Source organism: Silurus aristotelis (genome assembly GCF_946808225.1).
Source record: "Silurus aristotelis genome assembly, chromosome: 21".
Classification (NCBI taxonomy): domain Eukaryota; kingdom Metazoa; phylum Chordata; class Actinopteri; order Siluriformes; family Siluridae; genus Silurus; species Silurus aristotelis.
The window spans coordinates 9,890,044-9,912,658 of NC_139594.1; the positions used below are offsets into that span (position 1 = coordinate 9,890,044).

Genomic DNA, 22,615 nt, shown 5'->3' on the forward strand with positions numbered 1-22,615 from the left:
CCTGTTTTCACCCTTTTTTCTACTGGTTCTGTTCCAAACTCACTGTTTAGTTTATTATGGACACGTAGCATTAAATATTGTAGCCTGACAGACGCATATCCTAAGACTAACTAGATGCATGTGTTGTAAAGCATGTTAGATTCGCACCGTTGTTCGTGAGCATTGATGGAATGATGTGATTGAGGGTAATCGTGTTAAAGATAACTACATTCCCCACAATTCTCTGACACAAAGCCACAAAAGGTATTTTAAGAGCGCGCGAGTTTCCGTGTTGCCAGATTGGGCCATTTACTTCCCAGTACTACTGTCTGTATTGCCATTTGGATGTTGAAATGGCACCGAGATAGGAGATAACATCTGGGAAAGTTATCACCTCGCCAGTTTTATTGCAACATGGGTAAGTATTACGGATTAATAAGGCTGGAAACCGATGCTCCAATCTGGCAACAAAGCGTTTGTGCACTTGGCAGGATTTGCCCGAGGCGAGTGTTAACACGCGCGCGGAGATTAGGTACTGAGGAAGTGTTGTAGTGAAGCCAGAACCCGTGGACATTATGTGCCGTTCTGTGGAGTAGCAGAATGGCTGTCGAAGGTAAGACACCAAAAGACGCCGATTAAACAGATTGACCTTCTGAACAGGGGCAGCAGCAAGCAACTGATGCGAGGCGCGAGCTCGGGCTTATGATTGGCTTGTGCCGCGGTGGCGGCGCGCGCGCGTGCATCGTCGTCCTCCAGTTGTGTGTACCGCTGTATGTTGCGAATGTGGAGATGCATGCAAGGAAGATGGACTTGCAAAAACACACAGATAGAAAGAGAGAGTAAAACAATCTCGTGTGTATGCATTTGGGGTTCTTGGGTGAAGCAGAAAATGCACAGGGAACGAAGTGTACAATGCTCTCGCGCGCTCATGGAACGACGGCTACGTGTGTCTTTGTATGTTTGTTTGTTTTAAGCAATTGAAGTCTTTAAATGGTTTCAGCTACAGAATTCGTTTTGGGATCATTTTGGACTGATATGCAGACCTTATAAAGGGTACATTCATTTACGGGTGCTATGGCACGCGCGCAAAAGGGGCCAGAAATGAGCGCGTGACTGCTTTGTAAAGAAAAAGCTGCACACTGAGCTCTGAACTGAACACCACTCTGTAGGGCATGATGCTCGGCCAGACTCCACATCTTGTTGGGGGAATTCTCTGGATTCAAAACCCCATGCGAGGTATGTCCTTTTCTTTCCTAAACAGCCATGCACTGATAAACATTGCGCCTGAGAATCATCCCAATGTGTGCAATGAGTAATCACCGTTCCCTGTTGCCTCTCGGTCTGATCCGGTCCGACTGGATGATTAGCCAGGAATCCGATCTTGCCCTGAATACACAGGAATTAATTACCCACATGGCTTAGTGGAAGAATGTAGTGGCATTAAGGTTGTGTTCCTGCATGCGCACATTGTTGTTGTTTGCAGGTTTATTAATTAGGACATATTCTTCAGTTCGTCTCAACACACACTTGTGTTTTTGTTTCACCATCCTTGTTAGTTTCCTCCTTTGACATAATGACTAATGCAGAAAAATAATCCAATTCCCAAACATAACCTTAGATGTAGACTTAGATGTCCTCATGTCAAAGTCACAACTGTCAGATATTCCCATTGTCCTTGTGGAGACGCCTGATCATAATATATCCTATAAGATCCAAAGGAAAAAATCATTTCCCATATGCACAAATATAATGCAGCTCATCTGTGGTATTCTTCTTGTTTTAAATGAGAATAATAATTACAGAGCCACAAGAGAGAAGGCAACAGAGAGGAAATGAGCAATGTGTCACGTTGCACGAGGTTGTGACACATACCACGTGTAAAGTTTAATGATAAAAGTACTCTTCAGTAACAGCTGATTCCTGCATGTTAAGCTCATAGAGAGCTACTGTAAACATTTAAGTCCAACAGATGTATACAGCCAAAATAATGGTGTCACTGTCATTGTTTAATCTTAGAAGATTTTTAATTTCAACATACTGTAAGTATTGAGACAGGCTTCATCGCATTCATAGCAAAACAGTATGTCCAAATTTTCAAGTGTTTTATAAAAGTCTGCAATTGTGTTACAGGGGAATTTTTTGATCAGTGTAGTAAACATTCCTCATTCTCCAAATTCTTACCTTTATTGGATCGGATGATATATTCCTCTTGGGTTGTTTGTGTATTTATTCATTTTCAGAAAGCAATTTTTATCTTGGATTGGGTTGCATGCAAAGCAAGTTCATCCTAGTGGGAATGGTTTTAGAAAGCGGAAGCAAGCCAGAGAGCCTGAAGTAAGAAATCTGAGCCCATATCCAGTTGGTTGTGTTATACAGTACCTAATAAGCTTGAGAATGACCCTGCTGTGTATTGACCTTTAAAGATTGACTTCCAACATAAGTTGAAATGTATGAAGAATATTTTTTCTCTGTAATTTTCTATCTGCCAATCATATTTTTGTTTTACAACATATTTTTTTGCACTGCTTTTTTTGCAATCAGAATAGTTTCATTAACGATTTATATAAGAATGTGCTGAGATCCCATTTCAATCCAAGGACCTTGTGTTGAGACTGTAGACATGCTGCTCAGGTCTCAGAATTCAAGCGGCTATCGATTTCTTCCCTTTTAAATACTGTTTGTTCCTGCAAAACTATATGTCTGTCTCCCCCCCCCCCCCCTCTTGCATTAATGAGATAATTGCTGTAGGTCTACAGTGCTTTTGCTTTAATATGAGAGCATGTTCGCTGTGTTGCGCATACCCTGTTAAATCATGTGTGTCAAAGAAGATCAGTTCAAGGTAAATAGTCTTTATTAACTGGTGTGGAATGTGACAAAAGAGCAAGAAAAGCAGTGTCTCTGAAGATAGTGGGACTTGTGGTTTTCACTATATGTAGCTAAGTTTATTATCTTGCATCACTGTTGCATCACAGTCAAAGGTAATACTCTATCTCACCTTATACATGTACTATATATAGATGGCATGTAAAATAAGACTTGACTTAAGCCTGTGTAGACCAGAAGATGATGAATGAAGATCAACTGATTGATGCCACACAGTCATTAAAGGTGTATAAGTCCTAAATTTAATCCTCTTTTTTTTTGTCTAAGAAAAACAAGTTTAGTACTAAAGTCTGGTCCTAAACCTATAGAATCATATGGGCTTTACCTGAGGAAGTATTTAGCTTTCTTGCTTATATCAGAAATATTTGAATGATGATGGAGTTGTGAGGGCAGTCAGGTCACATTACAGTCCTCGTTAAATAAAAATGTACATGGCTTTTAATGTGAATATGTTCGCATATATCTGTAAGCTAAGGTGCTTCAAAACAACACAATTCCCATTTGTAGTTGATGACATGGTTTTGCACTATAAATTCTCATTAGATTTTCTGTCTCTATAGAACCTGAAGTATAAGAATCAGCTTGCTGAAGTTGCCACTGTTGAGCAAAGGCAATTATATCAGCATTTCTAGGTCATAATTTGCCTTTAGCTGTTTTGATACAGTTTTGGCTTAAAAACGGTTTGAATTTTAGAGATTTAAAAATCCTCTACAAGTGAATACAATACATTGTTATTGCTTAGACTCTCATCCATGGTACTAAACGTCAAGTACGGACTAGTTTGGTTTGTGAGCCACTCCATATGCCCTGACTCAGTGGAAGTTGCATCAAACAAACAATGCTGCACATTTCAAGGCATTTAGAGGAGCTTCAACTAGTGCATTACAGTTAACAGGCCATGTATTGTGCAAGCCCTCTTTAGTCAGACACGTGAATAGAAAAGCTGCCAGCAAAATTATAAGGACCGGTCACATTACAGTCCTTATTAAATAAAAATTGACATGGCTTTTAATGTGAATATGTTCGCCTATTTCTGTAAGCTAAGGTGCTTCAAAACAACAAAATTCCCATTTAAAGTTGATGACATGGTTTTGCACTATAGATTCTCATCAGATTTTCTGTCTCTTTAGAACCTGAAGTATAAGAATCACCTTGCTGAAGTTGCCGCTGTAGAGCGATCAGAGTTCACCCTCTGTTAATTCTCTGCTATGTGGCCCTGTGAAAATTCCAGTTATGCAGTGAAGATGATCAGCAGATAGTATACGAGTTTTGCTACACACCAAGCAATAAATTCCCTCTGCAGCCTGCAATTAGCATTTTAAACATTATTAATGCTGACAGTTTTACAACTAAGCATCAGTACAGAAGAATATCTGCGGATGTCTCCACAGTAAACTCATACATGAAAAGCTAGTAGACTATTATTATTAGTATTACACAAAAAATGCAACTAAACTAAAAGTCACTTTGGTTTAAACCAAAAAGCTGAGGTTACAGTATGCTATAGCATAGAGACTATAATCTTAAACTTCAATTAAATAAAAGAAAATCTGTTCTGTGATAAATCAGAAAAACACGTATATTTGTTTATTTTGCGCGATAACAGAAATAATTGTTTTAATTATTAAAATCTGCAATGCTGTTTTTTAAGATTTAATTTTATTTATTAAATCTTATCACGTAATGCTTTGGGATTTTATTTACAAGTGAATAGATTTAAGGCAGAGCTCTTAGTCTCTTGGGAAATTTTTGGGAAGTGGTGCCTTCTAAAGTTCTGCACTTTGATAAAAAATTTTCACTTCACTTTCAATTAATGACATGTATTTCCTTGCAACATACCTGCTATTAGTTGTTTTTTTGTTATTTTGTGTTATTTATTTGACTTTTTGCTCAACAGATTGTGCAACAGAGATGTGAAAAATACAGAGAATGAAGCAATCTTTACAGATATTACATTACAGTCGCTACAGATATCTTCACAAATGTTGATTATAATTTGCAGGAATATTAATAAAATTAGACAAAGAAGCAACCAGGCCTATCTATTTGGGCTTATTATTCCTTGTTTTCTCTGTTCCAGCAGGGCAAATGACTCACTAGACGAGTCAATAATATGCTACTGTCTTGCCATTTTTTTAAGCAGACAATTTACGTGTCTGACTAAAAAGGGTTTGCACAATACTTGGCATGTTAACTGTCATCTCAGTAAAGCCTACATGGGACTTCTGTTCGATTGTGCATACTTTATTTGATAAAGTCTGACGCTGTACAGTGAGAATTCCGCACAAGCTAACTAAGAAAGTATCCATATACAGATGCTGCATGCTTTTTGATTGGTTATAACATTTCCATCTTTAAAAAAAATGGAAGCTTTTTGATTGCAGGTATGCATTTTACATTTCGATGAATTATGTGAATTCTGTTGTTTCTTGTGTTTCTGTGGCATGATTTTGTCATATTTGGTACAGAATGTCTCCTGGACATTATCTTGGCTGACACGAGTGGAATCCAATTTGATCTTCTGCCCATCCAGCTCAGGGTTCCATATTTAGGGCATGCTGTGATGTTTTTCTTCTCATTACAGTTGCAAAAAGTGTTTGAGTTATAGTATCCTTTCTGTCAACAACTAGGTAGTCAGAAACATATTGAACATACTGTTTTTAGTAGCACTTAGTAGTTTATCATTAAAGTATGAATAGAAATTATATTTGAAATCGAAATAGTCTTTGACTCTGTAGGTTTTAGTTTCTGATTTAGAAGTAATTTTTATTTTTAAGCCCAAAATTAAATGTAGATCATTTAATGTTTGCTGAATGTGCCTACTGTATTCATACTCTTGCCAGGTCTATTTATACCCATGACACTTATTTATACTGCTCTTTGCTCAGGGAACAGAGGCAAGCTAATTTTATCTTTGATTAGCATTTTTAGGGGCTCTGGCTGCTGTGCTGTGATATTTAAAGAGGAAGCAGTGATGAATCACTCCAGCCTTCTTTATTAGAGCAATGATAAGAAATGCTTATTGAAGTCATAATGATTTTCCTATAAGGTTTTCGGCCATTCTGACTACATAAAATGCATATCAGAGGAGAACATTTGGCCAGGTATCTGGCTATTGATGTGTTGTCAGTGATTCATATCAAGACTGAATGTTGATTGGTAATAGAGTTGTGTTTCTACAGTTTAGAGAATTATGTGCTCTGTGAAGTTGATCTTTTGCAATGTTGAGTGGCTTTAATTTCCGAATCGGTTTGGTTTCCTGTCTTTATAGCAACAGTGTAATTCAGACGTCACAGGTTTCCTGAAAATATACCACAGAAGCATCAAAATCAATAATGCATCTTAGACATCTGATAGACAAGTTATTTTTACTTGTATTGTCTGTAAATTGTTCCTTAACTGGTAAGTTGATAGCAGTGGGCAAAGTTGTTTGGGAGCTGTCAGGGCTGAGGGAAATCAAGAATAGTCTGCCAGTGGGATAGAGAGACTGATACCGAGACACTGATATATTTAGCTTACTTTTCTGCCTACATCCTTCAGAGTCTTGAAGGTTGTAATGTAAACAACTTCCTGCACTTCCATTAGATACCTTGTTAATTTGAGAGCAATATTAAATAATATTTTGCGTAAAGACCTGTGAATAAATGAGATAATCTCCCATGTTTACCAATGATCCTCTCTATATTAAATAAAAGTAAAGCAGTAATAATTGTAAGACAAAATTGCTAAATTAAACTAAACTAAATTAAACGAAACTGTCTCGCCAGTACTCTATTTCCATGCTGCTCTTTGTGCTTCAGCCTTGTTATACAAATCCCGCTGGCTTTAATGTCTGATTTTGCTTAGTGAGAAAAGAAAATGTAGTAAAAGTAAAACAAAATGCATTGAAATAAAAGTGTGCAGATTTTTTTGGGGTTTTAAGGAGAGCAGAGGAGAGGAGAGGATAGGAGAGGAGATCTTGGAAGGAGGATTTTTAAGATTTACAGCCTCTCTTGGTCAGGTCACATCACGTCATATATTTTTGAAATCACTTCAAGGTTCAGGGCCTTTTACTTGGTCAACAAGATTGTATTTTATGTTGCTGGAGTATTTCTAGATACTTGGTTCCTCTGTTGTTTGCCTTAAATGCTGTGTATATAATGTTCTTTTTCTCCTAACTGCTGGTTGCACCAAGCAATTGTAGGATTTATTTAAAAAGCAGTGTACAATGTGTAAACGATATTATTAGATCATTAGTGTTTGTTAGAAAAGTGAGTTTTTGGTAGACATTGTTTTAAAGCTGAACATGTCTGAGTCTAGCACAATAGACTAACAGGCAGAGAGTCGTAAACTCTGAGGACAGTTTGTCTGGCAAACCCCACCTGCTACTAATGTTTGCTTTTGTATCATGGTGTATTACTGGGAATTAAAAGCCTCTTATTCCACTGTAGAAGCAAACGCTACATTGTGCCACTCCACACCAGTGCAGACTCTTGTGATCCTCAGATGGATTTGTTATACTGCTAAATCAGGATGAGGAATTATGAAAGAAAAAACCTAGTAATGAATCAATGGCAAATGTCATCACCTTCTATCTATTTAGTTGAGTTTGACTGACCACTTTTTTTTGCCAATGCCATTTTCTTGGTATAGTTTGCTGCTAAAAAAAGAAACATGTTATTGATTATTCATGATAATTATCTTAAAATTGGATTTAAATTTGTATTTAGTAAAAATAAAAGCTGCTTTAGCCAATGCATTGACTTTGTTTATTTTATTAATTAATTAAACAAAATAATGTAAAACCAGAGTTGTTTTTATTTATAATTTTTACGTCTTAGTGTAAACTATGAAATCACACAAATGTTAATTATTAATTGTAACAAACCAAAATTAAGCCTAATAATTAAAAATGTTTTATCTAAACTATACAGTAACATTGTTACATGCAATCGACAGTTACTGTTTCATGGAAGAAATATTAAGCCCCTTGTATGAAGTGCAGTATCAGATAATAATCCCAGACATTCACTTATTAAGGAGGAGTTTTTGTGTCATTTTTGTTTTAATGTTCATACATCTCATCAATGTGCTCTTGCACAGACTGTAAAGTGCCTTGCATTTACAATTTTCTATTCCAGAGAGAGAGATTTGAGAAAAAAAAAAAGAAAATTGGTTACTCTCACATGAACACCACATAAATTGTGTTAAGAAGCAGGGACACGGTTAGAGCCATGGTTACGCACCGTTTTGTACATGGCCCCTGCTTTGACATGGGCATTATATCTTTCCCTCAAGGCACAAATTCTGAATGTTAAAAGTTTAAACTAATATCCACAAAATAAAATAAAAAAATAATTGAATGTTTTAAAAAATGGGATATGGTGAAACAATGCATCAATGCACTTCAATTTGGACTAGGTTATCAGTTAAGCTTCATTATCATTGAAATTTTAAACCGTAACATAAGTTTGTAGAATTACTTACTACAAAAAAATTTGGATATAATAAATCAGTTTTCTTGCTAATAAAAACTAAACATTCTAGAGGGAGAGTGCCTGTATATATACAGTATCATCATCATCTCGCTTCTTCTATTAGGGGTCGCCACAGCGGCTCATCCATCTCCATACCCCCCTGTCCTCTACATCTGCCTCTTTCACCCCAACCACCTGCATGTCCTCCCTCACCACATTTATAAACCTCCTCCTTGGTCTTCCTCTTTTCCTCCTTCCTGGTGGATCCATCCTCAGCATTCTTCTACCAATATACCCCATGTCCCTCCTCTGCACATGTCCAAACTATTTTGAACGTGCCTCCCTTACCTTAACGTCCTACATGCATGGCCCCTTTAATAAACGTATTTCTAATCCTGTCCATCCTCGTCACTCCCAATGAAAATTTCAGCATCTTCAGCTCTGCTACCTCCAGCTCCACCTCCTGTCTTTTACTCAATGCCACTGTCTCTAAACCAAACAACATCGCAGGTCTCACCACAGTCCTATAAACTTTCTCTTTTACTCTTGTAGATACCCTTCAATCACAAATTACTAGTATCACTCTTCTCCACCCACCCACTGTTGATTCCAGGTACCACCTTTTCACCACCTTTTCTCCCCACAACTGCAACACTCCACTGTCCTCTCTCTCATTCACACACATATACTCTGTCTTGCACCTACTGATTTTAATTCCACTTCTCTCCAGCGCGTACCTCCAGCTTTCCAGGCTCCCAGGCTTCACCAACTCCCTACTCCCACCACAAATCACAATATCATCCGCAAACATCATAGTCAACGGAGACTCCTGTCTGACCTCGTCCTTTAACCTGTCCATCACCAGTAAAGGGTTCAGAGCCAATCTTTGATGCAGTCCAACCTCCCACTTTGAACCAGTCTGTAGTTCCTACTGCCCACTTCACTGCTATAACACTGCCCTTATACATGTCCTGAACCACCCTCACATACTTTTGACACACCAGACTTCCTCATACAATACCACAACTCCTCTTACGACTTTCTCTAAATCCACAAACACTCCTTCTGACCTTCTCTATGCTTCTCAATCAACATTTATAAAGCAAATATTGCATCCGTAGTGCTCTTTCTCGGCATGAAACCATACGCTTTTACTGGTATGTCATTTACATTCACATTTACATTTACATTTGCGGCATTCAGCAAAAGCCCTTATCAAGAGCAACGTACAAAAGTGCTTTGAGTCTCTAGTAATTAATAAATCTACACTGGTACGCCAGATTACAAACTTAATATAAGTGCTAATTTAAGTGTTTCAGGAAGAGGTAGGTCTTCAGTCGTCGTTTGAAGATAGTCAGGGACTGCGCTGTACGGACATCTAGGGGAAGTTCATTCCACCATCTCGGTGCCAGAACAGAGAACTGCCTTGAAGTGTACTTACCTCTTATTCTGAGAGAAGGTGGTACCAGTCAAACAGTGCTGGAGGATCTCAGACAGCGTGGTGCAGTGCGAAATGTGATGAGGTCACTGAGGTAAGATGGCGCTGGTCCATTTTTGGCCTTGTAGGCAAGCATCAGTGTTTTGAATCTAATACGTGCAGCTACTGGAAGCCAGTGAAGGGAGCGCAGCAGTGGGGTGGTGTGGGAGAACTTGGGCTGATTGAACACAAGCCGTGCCCCTGCGTTTTAGATCATTTGCAGTGGACGGATAGCGTTCAGGGGAAGACCTGCCAGCAGAGAGTTGCAGTAGTCGAGTCTTGAAATGACAAGAGACTGAACAAGCACCTGAGCAGCCTGTGTCGACAGAAATGTCATCTGGTTCTACTGACTTTCCACTCTTTATCCTCTTAATTGCTGCTCTTACTTCCTTCTTACTAATCCTATCCACTTCCTGCTGCACCATCTCCACATCATCCAACCTTCTCTCTCTCTCATTTTCCTCGTTTATCAGCTGCTCAAAATACTCCCTCCATCTTCTCAACACACTCTTCTCACTAGTAACACATTTCCATTTCCATCCTTTAACTTGTAGCACATCCTTCCCAGCTCGGTCCCTCTGCCTGGCCACTCGCTATAAATACTTTTTTCCTTCCTTAGTGTCCAACTTCTCATATCCATCCTTGTACTGCCGCATCCCCTTGTACTCCTGCCTACTTTACTCATCTCTCTGTTTATCCCAATTCTGTCTCACCCACCTTTTTCTCCTTATGCTTTCCTGCATTTCCTCATTCCACCACCGCTAAGAACCTGTCTGACCTCCTCCCTGAATCTCACTACAGTCTTCCTCCTATAGTTTCCACCATCTTATTCTTTTTTCAGTCTTCACCTCTAAAGCCATCCTACAGACCACCATCTGATGCTGTAGCTACTGTCCTGCCAACACCTTACAGTCTCCAATATCTTACAGGTTACATCTCCTGCATAGAATATAGTCCACTTGTGTGCACCTTCCTTTAATCTTATACTTCACGTCTCATCCTTCTCCTTAAAATAAGTATTTACCACTGTCATTTCCATCCTTTTAGCAAAATCTACCACCATGTGCCCTTTCACATTCCTCTTCTTAAGGCCATACCTTCACCTACATGCTCATAGAAATCTGTCCCAATCACCAATTTTCCATTCCTATTTACACCTTCTACCACTTTATCCAACTCACTCCCGAATTTTTTCTTCTCCTCCATCTCACAACCCACTTGTGGAGCATGAGCACTGATGACATTTATCACCCCTTTAACTTCCAGCTTCACGTTCATCAACCTATCAGTACCTATCAAGAGTACCTTACTGTACTCTTTCTTAAGGATCACCCCTACACCATTTCTCCTTCTATCCCCACCATGGTGTATATACTGTAAATGTGTGTGTGTGTGTATGTATATATATATATATATATATATATATATATATATATATATATATATATATATATATATATATACATATACATATACATATATATATATATATATATATATATATATATATATATATATATATATATACAGTGGAACCCGGTTATCTCGCCCTCGGTTAACTCGACAACCCTATTAAGTCGACGTTTTTGAAGTGGAACCGCCAAATTCTCGCTTTTTCTAAGCATTTTTTATCGGTTATGTCGACTTTTTTATGTCGCCGAACCCTGATATCTCGAGCACAAGGGGGAAAAATTTGCCATTTAACGTCAGTTATCTCGATCGGCGCTGTGCAGCCGCAGAAGAACTCGCGAAAGTGGCGGAAAAATCAAGCCTTACAGCTGTTGTATTGTATACTGGTGAATCTCTGCTGTTAGTTAGTGCACATATGCCTTTTGTTGTTAAATGTTATGCGATGAATGGGAGCCGAAAGCCGTTTTTTTTGTATCTGTAATATTTATGAGGCCTAGTCTCAAAATCTTCTGATTTAAAATTTGATGAAATGACCACATTTGTAAGAAAATTACATTAAAGATGCATGATGACATCCAGTCTAATATGGCAGACCTTGAAGCAAACCACCTCATTACTATAACTCTGTGTCTGTGACAAGCTCTAAATGAAATCACCCTGAACAGACCCGACGTATTAACTGTGTCTAGGTGAAAAAAACATTCGAACATTTTCTTTAATTTTCAGAATAATTTGTAAAAGAGGCCAATAAGACCAAATCTTGTTACCAGTTCCCACGGCCTGAGACGAACAGATGACCTGATCTGCTTTGAAATCTAGCTTAGACATAATGTAGGGTGCCATCAAATTCAATTCAATAGGGAATAAAGTTCTTAATCCTTAACCAGTGCTGAAGTGAAGTTGACCTACTTCAGTAGACTGAAACAACCCCTTTATCTTGGTGTTTGGTGGGAGAGAGAAAGAGCATCATTAGTTCCCTCATTCTCTCTGTCTCCTTTCTCGTCTTAAAAAAAAACCACTTAGAACTTTAGTAAGCGTGTAACAGGGAACCCCTGCTGACAGGAAAGCTGTTCTCTGCGGCTTAAAAAGCTCTATTGAAGTGAACAATACACATGGCAGAGGAAACTGTTTGCATTGTCTCATGTGGCAAATGGGAGACTCATTACTACTTGAACGGAGAAGAAGGCATGATTGCAGCTCATGTTTGTGTCAAATTGTAGCGTTGTATAGATGAGAAATTGGAGGGAAAGAGAAATTTGGCTCTTGCCTTCGATTTAACTAGCCAAATGGAGTGGACTTTGGCCAGAATGGAAACATGCAAGCAATCCAAATGGCAGGTTGTTCATTAAATCACTTTCATTCACACTTTAAATATGGAAAACTGGATTCTTTCCAATAACTAAATGGTTCATGTTCGAGATTAAACAGAATACAAATACATTATTTGGAATGAACATATAATGTAAACAGATATGAATATGAAAGCCAGAAAGGTTCACAGGGCGTCTGCGTCAGGCTACAGATGTGCCTCAGGACTGGGATCCTGTAGAAAGCAACAACAAAAATGACTAAATCAGAGTTTTTTTTTTGCGAGCAAGCATGAGTGAAACTTGTGGAATATACAATGGCCACACACTTTTACTGCATTCAGTCATTCATCCGTTGTAGCTGCTTGGTTTTTAAGGCTACTACAAGTTTGTATATATTTTAAGAAACTATATTTAATAGAAAATATAATGGACAAGTACAAACAACAACAACAAAAGTGCACTTATTTGATAGGATGAAACTGTAAAGCCCACACTTCATGTTTTATGAACCTAAGTGACCCGAATGAGGATGACGAAGGTTTACATCCAAATACAAATATAGGAATTTGGTGCACCAAACAAATACATATACAGTTGCATTTTATCACATTCCTATTCCATATTATAGGTCTAAAGGACTGTAGGTCATCGCTGCCACATGGTAATAGTGAATTACCTGTTGTTCTGTGTATATTTTCTGACACGGATTATCTTCCTTGTATCTTATAATTATCCTGTTCTTATCTCTATCATACACTGAACGCTTTAATTCACGTCAGTAGTACAGTAGTCCTGTGATTATTAGACTTCCATCAAATTCCCTTCTCTTAGGTTATTCTTCATATAATGATGATTTTGTCTGAACAGGTCACAGTCTTGCATTGATTAGTCTGTTCTACATGGCAAATCACTTTTGATTATGTACTCCTTACAAGCACTGCTGCTCGAATACACTGGCTCCATAGATACAAAGCAACATCTGCACAGCCTATCTGTTTTCGCTGATTGAGTTAGAAAGGCTAATTTTGTTCGCACTATGTGTCCTGCTACCGCGGAATAGCGGGATCGATATGGTGTTCATTAAGTGGTGTGCTTTCTGGTCTTCTCCTTCTTGTTTGACCTGTGAATGAGGCAGTGGGAGGAGGGCTGTTAAGCTCACTGACGTGCCTCTCATCTCACTGCGCATGCCAGATGTGCCAGGGCAAAGAATATTCTGAGCTATCTTTAGAAGATGATGTAAAACGTATCATTCCGAACATCACCCTTGATCACTGGCCAAGATGCACTGTAACTGCAGAAAAGCTGCTCTTTTCCCTTTCGTTTCCCTTCAAAAAAAAAAATCACATACTGATCTGTTCTACCTGCCTCCTTTTCTCTTTTGCCCTCCTCTTCTTTCATTCTGTTTCACCCGATCTAGCCCTTTTTCCCTCCCTCACTCCCAGTATAGCTCAGCCAGATGCATAATTTATTTTAACTGTGGAGCGGGAGAACATTAGGTGGACGGTAAGCATGGTAAGCTTCACTGATTGAGAGACGTGGCTAGAAAGCAAGGCAGAAAAGCGAAAAGGAAGGAGGCAGCAGGGACTGAGAAAGATAAGCGCTTTGTGCTGTGCATGCTAAGTTGCCTTTGTTTTAAAAGCTGTCTCACTGCAGATGTGGGTGTTGTCACAACACAGAGCAGATATACCAGGGGCAAACAGTTTATCCCCAGAAATTAACATTAATTTGGTTCAGTTCACTTAAATATTAAAACATTGTTCATTTATTGTATATTGTGTATAGTTTTTTATACAGACGCTGTCACACAGTGGTGGAAATCTAATCCAATCCAGGAGTCAGCAAGCCAGTGGTGACTGTGGTCCTGAGGTCATCTGAGCACATGATACCCTGAATACTTTGAATTATAACAGCTCTGAATGTTATACTGGATGTTAGATATAAGAGAACTGTGTCTCAATACAGGGCAAAATAGAACAGGTTTCAATAACTTTAGCCGTTCTTGATAAATGCGCATCTCATGGGTGATTTACTACAGCAGCAAGGTGAAGTGTACATGCAAATGGATCTTATAAATGGAATTTGAATTTATAGTACCAGAGCAAACCCTTAATGAGTGATTTGACCTGAACTGAAAGTTAGCGTTATCCATGCCTGTTAAACTTTTGCTTTACTTTATGCTCTCAGCTGATGGTGAAATGGCTGGCTGGTTTTGGGCAGGAAGTGCTTTGCTCTGATATTTACTTCAGGTTTTTAATTCCAGGATTCTTGTAATCCCTAGCAAAACAAGCTTAGCTGCATGGTTCTGATTTCTTCAAAGTGACACAGCCAGCAGTGTCGTTTTTCAGGGATGTGGCTAGAGAATAATCCTATAATATGCTGTGTATGAATTAGTCATTTCAGCTGAGTGGTTTAAATGTCTGACCTTGTGTCTAAGCTTATTTGGCAGTTAAATCATCATGATCTTTAATATGACTGTTTTATCTGTGAAGAAATCTACTTTAAAGTATATTTCGATCATGTTGTTGCATATTAGGGTAGCAGTAAATAATCAGTGAAAGATTAATGATAAAAAAATGATTCACATCTGTGCATTATTACGAATATAACGTAGAGAGAGGCAGGATGCAGGGCATAAAATAACTTTATTAGGGAAAACACGCTTATCCTAAGAAGGATCAAAACACAAGGAAGGCAAAAGTTAAATAAAGATCGTCCAGGATGGAATGGAAACAAGGGTTAAACCCGTTCATATATAGGGGATAAAAGCCTAATGATTAAATGCCCAATACGATTTCACAATGATACATCGACTCAATCAAGGAGCAGATTAACCCAGTATGCTAACAAGCCATTGACAGTACAGGCTTGTCATTGTTCATCTCTCTACTATTTTTCAATATAGCTGTCAACCTAAATGTGAATTGTTCTTTAGCTCGAGTAATCAAGCTGTATCTTTGATTAAAAACTCTTTTCAGTACACCCTGAACTATTATAGGCTGTTTGTTTGAAGCATTTGAATTAACAAGGCAATGTAACAGTAAACCTTGAACAGAATTTGCTCAAATGCTTATCTTTAGTTAGCTGAGTAATATTTCAACCCCAGGGTTTTTTTGCTTACAATTCTGAAAGATGAAAGTTCTCACTTACTGTAAGAATTTTGAATCATATTGATTTGATAGAGGATATTTTTGATATAGCGATATAACCTGAAAAAAATCATTCTCAGACAAGGCCATTTCAGGTTTTCGCTGATATATATGGTGTCTCCTCTACAGATTGTTCAACATTCTGTTGCTTGCCTTTGAGTAACAAGAATCACATTCACAGTTCTTTTCTGCCTATCCAGGTATTAAATGTCTCTAACACATTATCTCTGTACCTTCATTCAGAACTACAAATAAACTTATTTAGGTTATTAACTTCAGGACAAATGTCATAAATTCTATCTATTCAGGTCTAGACAGGTTCAAAATCTCATCAGTGTTCTGACTGCCAGGAGAGCTTTTCTCTGTACATCAAGACTGCCTTTGGGTTACAATTTACTTTTATAGTAATTGTTCTTTGCATTTTTTGTTTTTTTGTTTATGCTCTTACATAAGCCTCAAAAATGTTTTAAAATTGTCCATATGCTACCAACTAGAATAAAACTTAAATCTTTACAGCTTTCTCAAATGCTTTTAATGATTTCAACTGAAAGTTTTATAGATTTTTTTTTTCTTCTTAGCAGAAGATTCACTGATGCTCAGCAAAGGGGAGTGGCATAACCAGAAGAGATGCACACATTCAATCATGTAAATGCATAATGTTTAACTTTTGCCAGATGCTCTATAAGTACATTTACTGAGAAAACGAAAGACACATCTTTTCTTGCAGGCTAATCTGATTTTCATAATTTATATTATATCAAATCTATGTTTAGATCCTTGCTTTTAGATCTTTTAGGCTTTGAAACTTGAAAAAACCTGAAAGCAAATGAACTTTAGAAGTCTGCCTGAAAAGTAAAATAACACAATAAAAAACTTATTTTATAGTGTACCAGCCCCCACACCACCTTCTGAGACTGTTTAAGATGGAGGCTTGCAATTAAAGCTTCAGTCATAAGGATTATTTTTCTCCATGCTTAAATTATATGATCGTTCTGTGAAAATAAAGGTAATTTTATTATAACATTTCTTCATTGCAATTCGTTAAAGTGCTTCCAGACCTTGGAACTTGTCCTCTTTATGTGTACTATGGATAGTGATAGCAGAACATGAGGATTTATATGAACTCCAATCCAGTTTCAAAAGAAGGGGGTGTTAGGTATATATAATCGCACACAATAATGTGCATATTATATTACCATCATACATATTATATGATTTTTTTATTTAATTACATATATAATCAAAATGTAACAGCTTTAAAATAGCTGAACATTGGGAGCTTCAATTATTCATGGATAGCAAGAACTGCGACTGAAACGTGGGAAATTGGCACAGGCAGAAGTAATAAAAAATAAAATACCCTGCAAAACTAAATTACATTTAAAAAAGAGAAATTAAAAAGTGTTATTTCCTCTGCGTGGCCCGGTACCAAATGATCCACAGCTCATTACCGATCCGTGGTCCTGTGGTTGGGAACACCTGTCGTAGATATTGTGAGGTGTGATTGTTCATAGGTGCATGTGTGATTAGTGACCAGTTTTGAATGATTATAAATCAGAAGAATGTAAATGTGAGTTGGATTGTTGGAAAGTATAGTCACTGGTGGCCTTATTTGTAGGCCATGGTGTATTCTGGAAGTTCACAAAGGATTTTGAACCAATAGGAAAGTCAACAGTGAACAGTTACAAAAAGAAACTGAAATACAAATAATATAAATAAATGAAAATAACCTTACCAACCTGCATGCCTGTGCTAACGACAATTGGTTTCCAAGCACATGCTAGTGTTGTCCTGTTGTACCCAGTCACTATTGGCTCTATAGACGTCTCCTTGTATTTGTATTTTCTCATTGACTATCTTGCAATTGTTGTCTCCCCGACAGTGTGAAATAAAAAGACTGTGAAAATTGCACCATGTAAAAAAGACCCTAATGTGTAAAATGTGATTTGAGCCACATCTTTAAATTATTACTTGGCACTCGCAGACATGAGATTAATGCTCATGGTGCTTAATTAATCTGCTTGCAAGCTGTATCTTAAAAAATAATTAAAGCTGTATTTGTTCATACTCTGATTCTTACTACGGTGAATCCTATTAGGATGTGTAAATGTGAATTTAAACCAAAACGCTAGGCTCCATAATCCTTTGGTTAATTAATAAATTGCTTATTTAACATAGAATATGAGGGAAATATTAGATTAAAGTAAACTGGTTAATATTGGTACTTGTGCTTATTGCCTTTACTGAGCCTTACATTTGATGAGAATTTGGAGAAAGGAATACAGAGCGCATTCTTCAATAAAGTCCTGTTATTTCTACTTTCTCATGTTTACTGAAACATTTTGTCTGCTTTTGGACATACTGTACTGTAATTTAGATCTCTGTCCTTCTGGAAGATTCAAGCAGGACCTATATGTTGTAAAAGACAAAGATTCAGGGAGGCACTGATGTCTTGTATCCAAACAAGGAAAAGCAGCTGCACACTGATTCTTTACCATACTTACTAGTAGGCAAGTGGTTCGTTGTTTTTACCACAGATTTTTTTTTTTTTGCCAGAAAGCTGCATTTTTTTAAATTTTTTTTTTATCATCTGACCACTGAGGTCACTGACATCCATACATCTGTAGTCTGGGAAGGTTCTATGGTTTTTCAGTAGTGTGTAGTCATAGAATATTGTGCAGAAGCATTGCAACGTCCTGATCTATAAAGAATGGAGTTCACGGTGCAAAAAACTTGTTTGGCCATGATGACTTTTTCTCAACTGACCACAGCACTGAAAGAGGATACTTTCGGCCATCTGTTATGTTAAATGCTCACAAAATGCTTTTCTTTCAGACTCTAACTTATTGAATGACAAAGTCTGGCATACACTCAGGAAAAAAGTTTGTAGACACCTGACCATACGATTTGTATGTGCTTTGTTATCTACCACACCCAAAGACTGAAAAGCCTGGAAATATAAGCCATCCCAATACTTTTGTCCATATAATGTAGCTCTGAAATAAATGTTTCAATTGATGCAAGAATATACAACACCAGTGTGAGGGTTTATGAGATTAGTTGGTGTGTAAAATGCAAATTAAGTGTAGCGTTGCTAGATACAGCAATTTAATCTGATCGCAGTAATTAGTGGATGTGTTTGCTTCTTGTGTTAGCTTCAAGCTATGTGCCGTTTTTTTTATTTATGCTTTTTCTGAAATTCCTGAAGAACCTGTCAGAGTTTTTGTGCAGCAGGACTAATAATGTTTCTGTTTTAAAAGACAAACAGCGGGAGGTTTTCTTTTCTCGTTTGCATTGCCTTTATTCTACCATACACACAATTTCTTTTTTTTGCAACTTGAAATTAAATATAAATGATAATATACTCCTGTTTCATTTTGTTCCTAAGAATTGGGGCTGGTAACAGTATACATTTATTTTTTTATTATTCATTTAAGTATAAGATTATGCTCATATATGATATATATATATATATATATATATATATATATATATATATATATATATATATATATATATATATATATATATATATATATATACTAACATGGCCAAGACCAAAGAGCTGTCCAAAGACACTAGAGACAAAATTGTACACCTCCACAAGGCTGGAAAGGGATACGGGGAAATTGCCAAGCAGCTTGGTGAAAAAAGGTCCACTGTTGGAGCAATCATTAGAAAATGGAAGAAGCTAAACATGACTGTCAATCTCCCTCGGACTGGGGCTCCATGCAAGATCTCACCTAGTGGGGTCTCAATGGTCCTAAGGAAGGTGAGAAATCAGCCCAGAACTACACGGGAGGAGCTGGTCAATGACCTGAAAAGAGCTGGGACCACCGTTTCCAAGGTTACTGTTGGTAATACACTAAGACGTCATGGTTTGAAATCATGCATGGCACGGAAGGTTCCCCTGCTTAAACCATCACATGTCCAGGCACGTCTTAAGTTTGCCAATGACCATGTGGATGATCCAGAGGAGTCATGGGAGAAAGTCATGTGGTCAGATGAGACCAAAATAGAACTTTTGGGTCAGAATTCCACCAAAAGGTTTTTTTAGGAAGAAGAATGATGAGTACCTTCCCAAGAACACCATCCCCACTGTGAAGCATGGGGGTGGTAGCATCATGCTTTGGGGGTGTTTTTCTGCACATGGGACAGGGCGACTGCACTGTATTAAGGAGAGGATGACCGGGGCGACATATTGCAAGATTTTGGGGAACAACCTCCTTCCCTCAGTTAGAGCATTGAAGATGGGTCGAGGCTGGGTCTTCCAACATGACAATGACCCGAAGCACACAGCCAGGATAACCAAGGAGTGGCTCTGTAAGAAGCATATCAAGGTTCTGGCGTGGCTTAGCCAGTTTCCAGACCTAAACCCAATAGAGAATCTTTGGAGGGAGCTCAAACTCCGTGTTTCTCAGCGACAGGCCAGAAACCTGACTGATCTAGAGAAGATCTGTGTGGGGGAGTGGGCCAAAATCCCTCCTGCAGTGTGTGCAAACCTGGTGAAAAAATACAGGAAACGTTTGACTTTTGTAATTGCAAACAAAGGCTACTGTACCAAATATTAACATTTGACTTTCTCAGGTGTTCAAATACTTATTTGCAGCTGTATCATACAAATAAATAGTTTAAAAATTATATATTGTGATTTCGGGATTAATTTTTTTAGATTATGTCTCTCACAGTGGACATGCACCTACGATGACAATTTCAGACCCCTCCATGATTTCTAAGTGGAAGAACTTGCAAAATAGCAGGGTGTTCAAATACTTATTTTCCTCACTGTATATATATATATATATATACAGTGAGGAAAATAAGTATTTGAACACCCTGCTATTTTGCAAGTTCTCCCACTTAGAAATCATGGAGGGGTCTGAAATTGTCATCGTGGGTGCATGTCCACTGTGAGAGACATAATCTAAAAAAAAAAATCCAGAAATCACAATATATGATTTTTAAACTATTTATTTGTATGATACAGCTGCAAATAAGTATTTGAACACCTGTCTATCAGCTAGAATTCTGACCCTCAAAGACCTGTTAGTCTGCCTTTAAAATGTCCACCGTCACTATATTTATTATCCTAAATTAGATGCACCTGTTTGAGGTCGTTAGCTGCATAAAAACACCTGTCCACCCCATAAAATCAGTAAGAATCCAACTACTAACATGGCCAAGACCAAAGAGCTGTCCAAAGACACTAGAGACAAAATTGTACACCTCCACAAGGCTGGAAAGGGCTACGGGGAAATTGCCAAGCAGCTTGGTGAAAAAAAGTCCACTGTTGGAGCAATCATTAGAAAATGGAAGAAGCTAAACATGACTGTCAATCTCCCTCGGACTGGGGCTCCATGCAAGATCTCACCTCGTTGGGTCTCAATGATCCTAAGGAAGGTGAGAAATCAACCCAGAACTACACGGTAGGAGCTGGTCAATGACCTGAAAAGAGCTGGGACCACCGTTTCCAAGGTTACTGTTGGTAATACACTAAGACGTCATGGTTTGAAATCATGCATGGCACGGAAGGTTCCCCTGCTTAAACCACCATATGTCCAGGCACGTCTTAAGTTTGCCAATGACCATTTGGATGATCCAGAGGAGTCATGGGAGAAAGTCATGTGGTCAGATGCGACCAAAATAGAACTTTTGGGTCATAATTTCACTAAACGTGTTTGGAGGAAGAAGAATGATGAGTACCATCCCAAGAACACCATCCCTACTGTGAAGCATGGGGGTGGTAGCATCATGCTTTGGGGGTGTTTTTCTGCACATGGGACAGGGCAACTGCACTGTATTAAGAAGAGAATGACCGGGGCCATGTATTGCGAGATTTTGGGGAACAACCTCCTTCCCTCAGTTAGAGCATTGAAGATGGGTCGAGGCTGGGTCTTCCAACATGACAATGACCCGAAGCACACAGCCAGGATAACCAAGGAGTGGCTCTGTAAGAAGCATCTCAAGGTTCTGGCGTGGCCTTGCCAGTCTCCAGACCTAAACCCAATAGAGAATCTTTGGAGGGAGCTCAAACTCTGTGTTTCTCAGCGACAGGCCAGAAACCTAACTGATCTAGAGAAGATCTGTGTGGAGAAGTGGGCCAAAATCCCTCCTGCAGTGTGTGCAAACCTGGTGAAAAACTACAGGAAACGTTTGACCTCAAACAAATGCTACTGTACCAAATATTAACATTGACTTTCTCAGGTGTTCAAATACTTATTTGCAGCTGTATCATACAAACAAATAGTTTAAAAATCATATATTGTGATTTCTGGATTTTTTTTTTTTAGATTATGTCTCTAACAGTGGACATGCACCTACGATGACAATTTCAGACCCCTCCATGATTTCTAAGTGGGAGAACTTGCAAAATAGCAGGGTGTTCAAATACTTATTTTCCTCACTGTATATATATATATATATATATATATATATATATATATATATATATATATATATATATATATATATATATATATATTATATAAAGGTCAGTGTTCATGACTCCACCAAAAGAAAGAGACTGGGCAAAAATGTTCTGCAAAAACATCTGGATGATCCCCAAGACTTTTGTGAAAATACTCCGTGGACTGACAAGACAAAAGTTGAACTTTTTGGAAGGGGTGTGTCCCATTTACATAAGGCGTTTCAGAAAAACGATCGCATTTCAGAAAAAGAACATCATACCAACAGTAAAGTATGGTGGTGGTAGTGTGATGGTCTGTTTTGCTGCCTCAGGACCTGGAAGACTTGCTGTGATGAATGGAACAATTAATGCTGCTGTTTAACAACAACTCTCCTTGAACTGCCACCTTAACGTGGTGGAGGGGTTTGAGTACTCGAATGACCCTAGGAGCTATGTTGTCCGGGGCTATATGCCCCTGGTAGGGTCTCCCAAGGCAAACAGGTCCTGGGCGACGGGTCAGACTAAGAGCGGTTCAAAACCCCTTATGA

General features: G+C 38.2%; 1 protein-coding gene across 10 annotated transcripts in view; it reads left to right on the forward strand.

The window, feature by feature from the left end:
* Nucleotides 1-258: 258 nt before the first annotated feature.
* Nucleotides 259-22,615, forward strand: part of samd12 (sterile alpha motif domain containing 12) — a 100,695-nt gene continuing 78,338 nt past the window's right edge. For 4 of the 10 annotated variants that reach the window (XR_014530652.1, XM_083524113.1, XM_083524109.1 and 1 more), the window contains exon 1: nt 456-592. Coding sequence is in view for 8 of the 10 variants with exons in the window: in XM_083524113.1 (XP_083380239.1) it covers nt 580-592 (13 nt within the window). In the remaining 2 variants the exon portion in view is untranslated. Of the gene's footprint in view, nt 398-455; nt 593-692; nt 1,216-22,615 lie in introns of those variants that run through there. The other 6 variants (XR_014530653.1, XM_083524106.1, XM_083524108.1 and 3 more) reach the window with 3 other exon arrangements.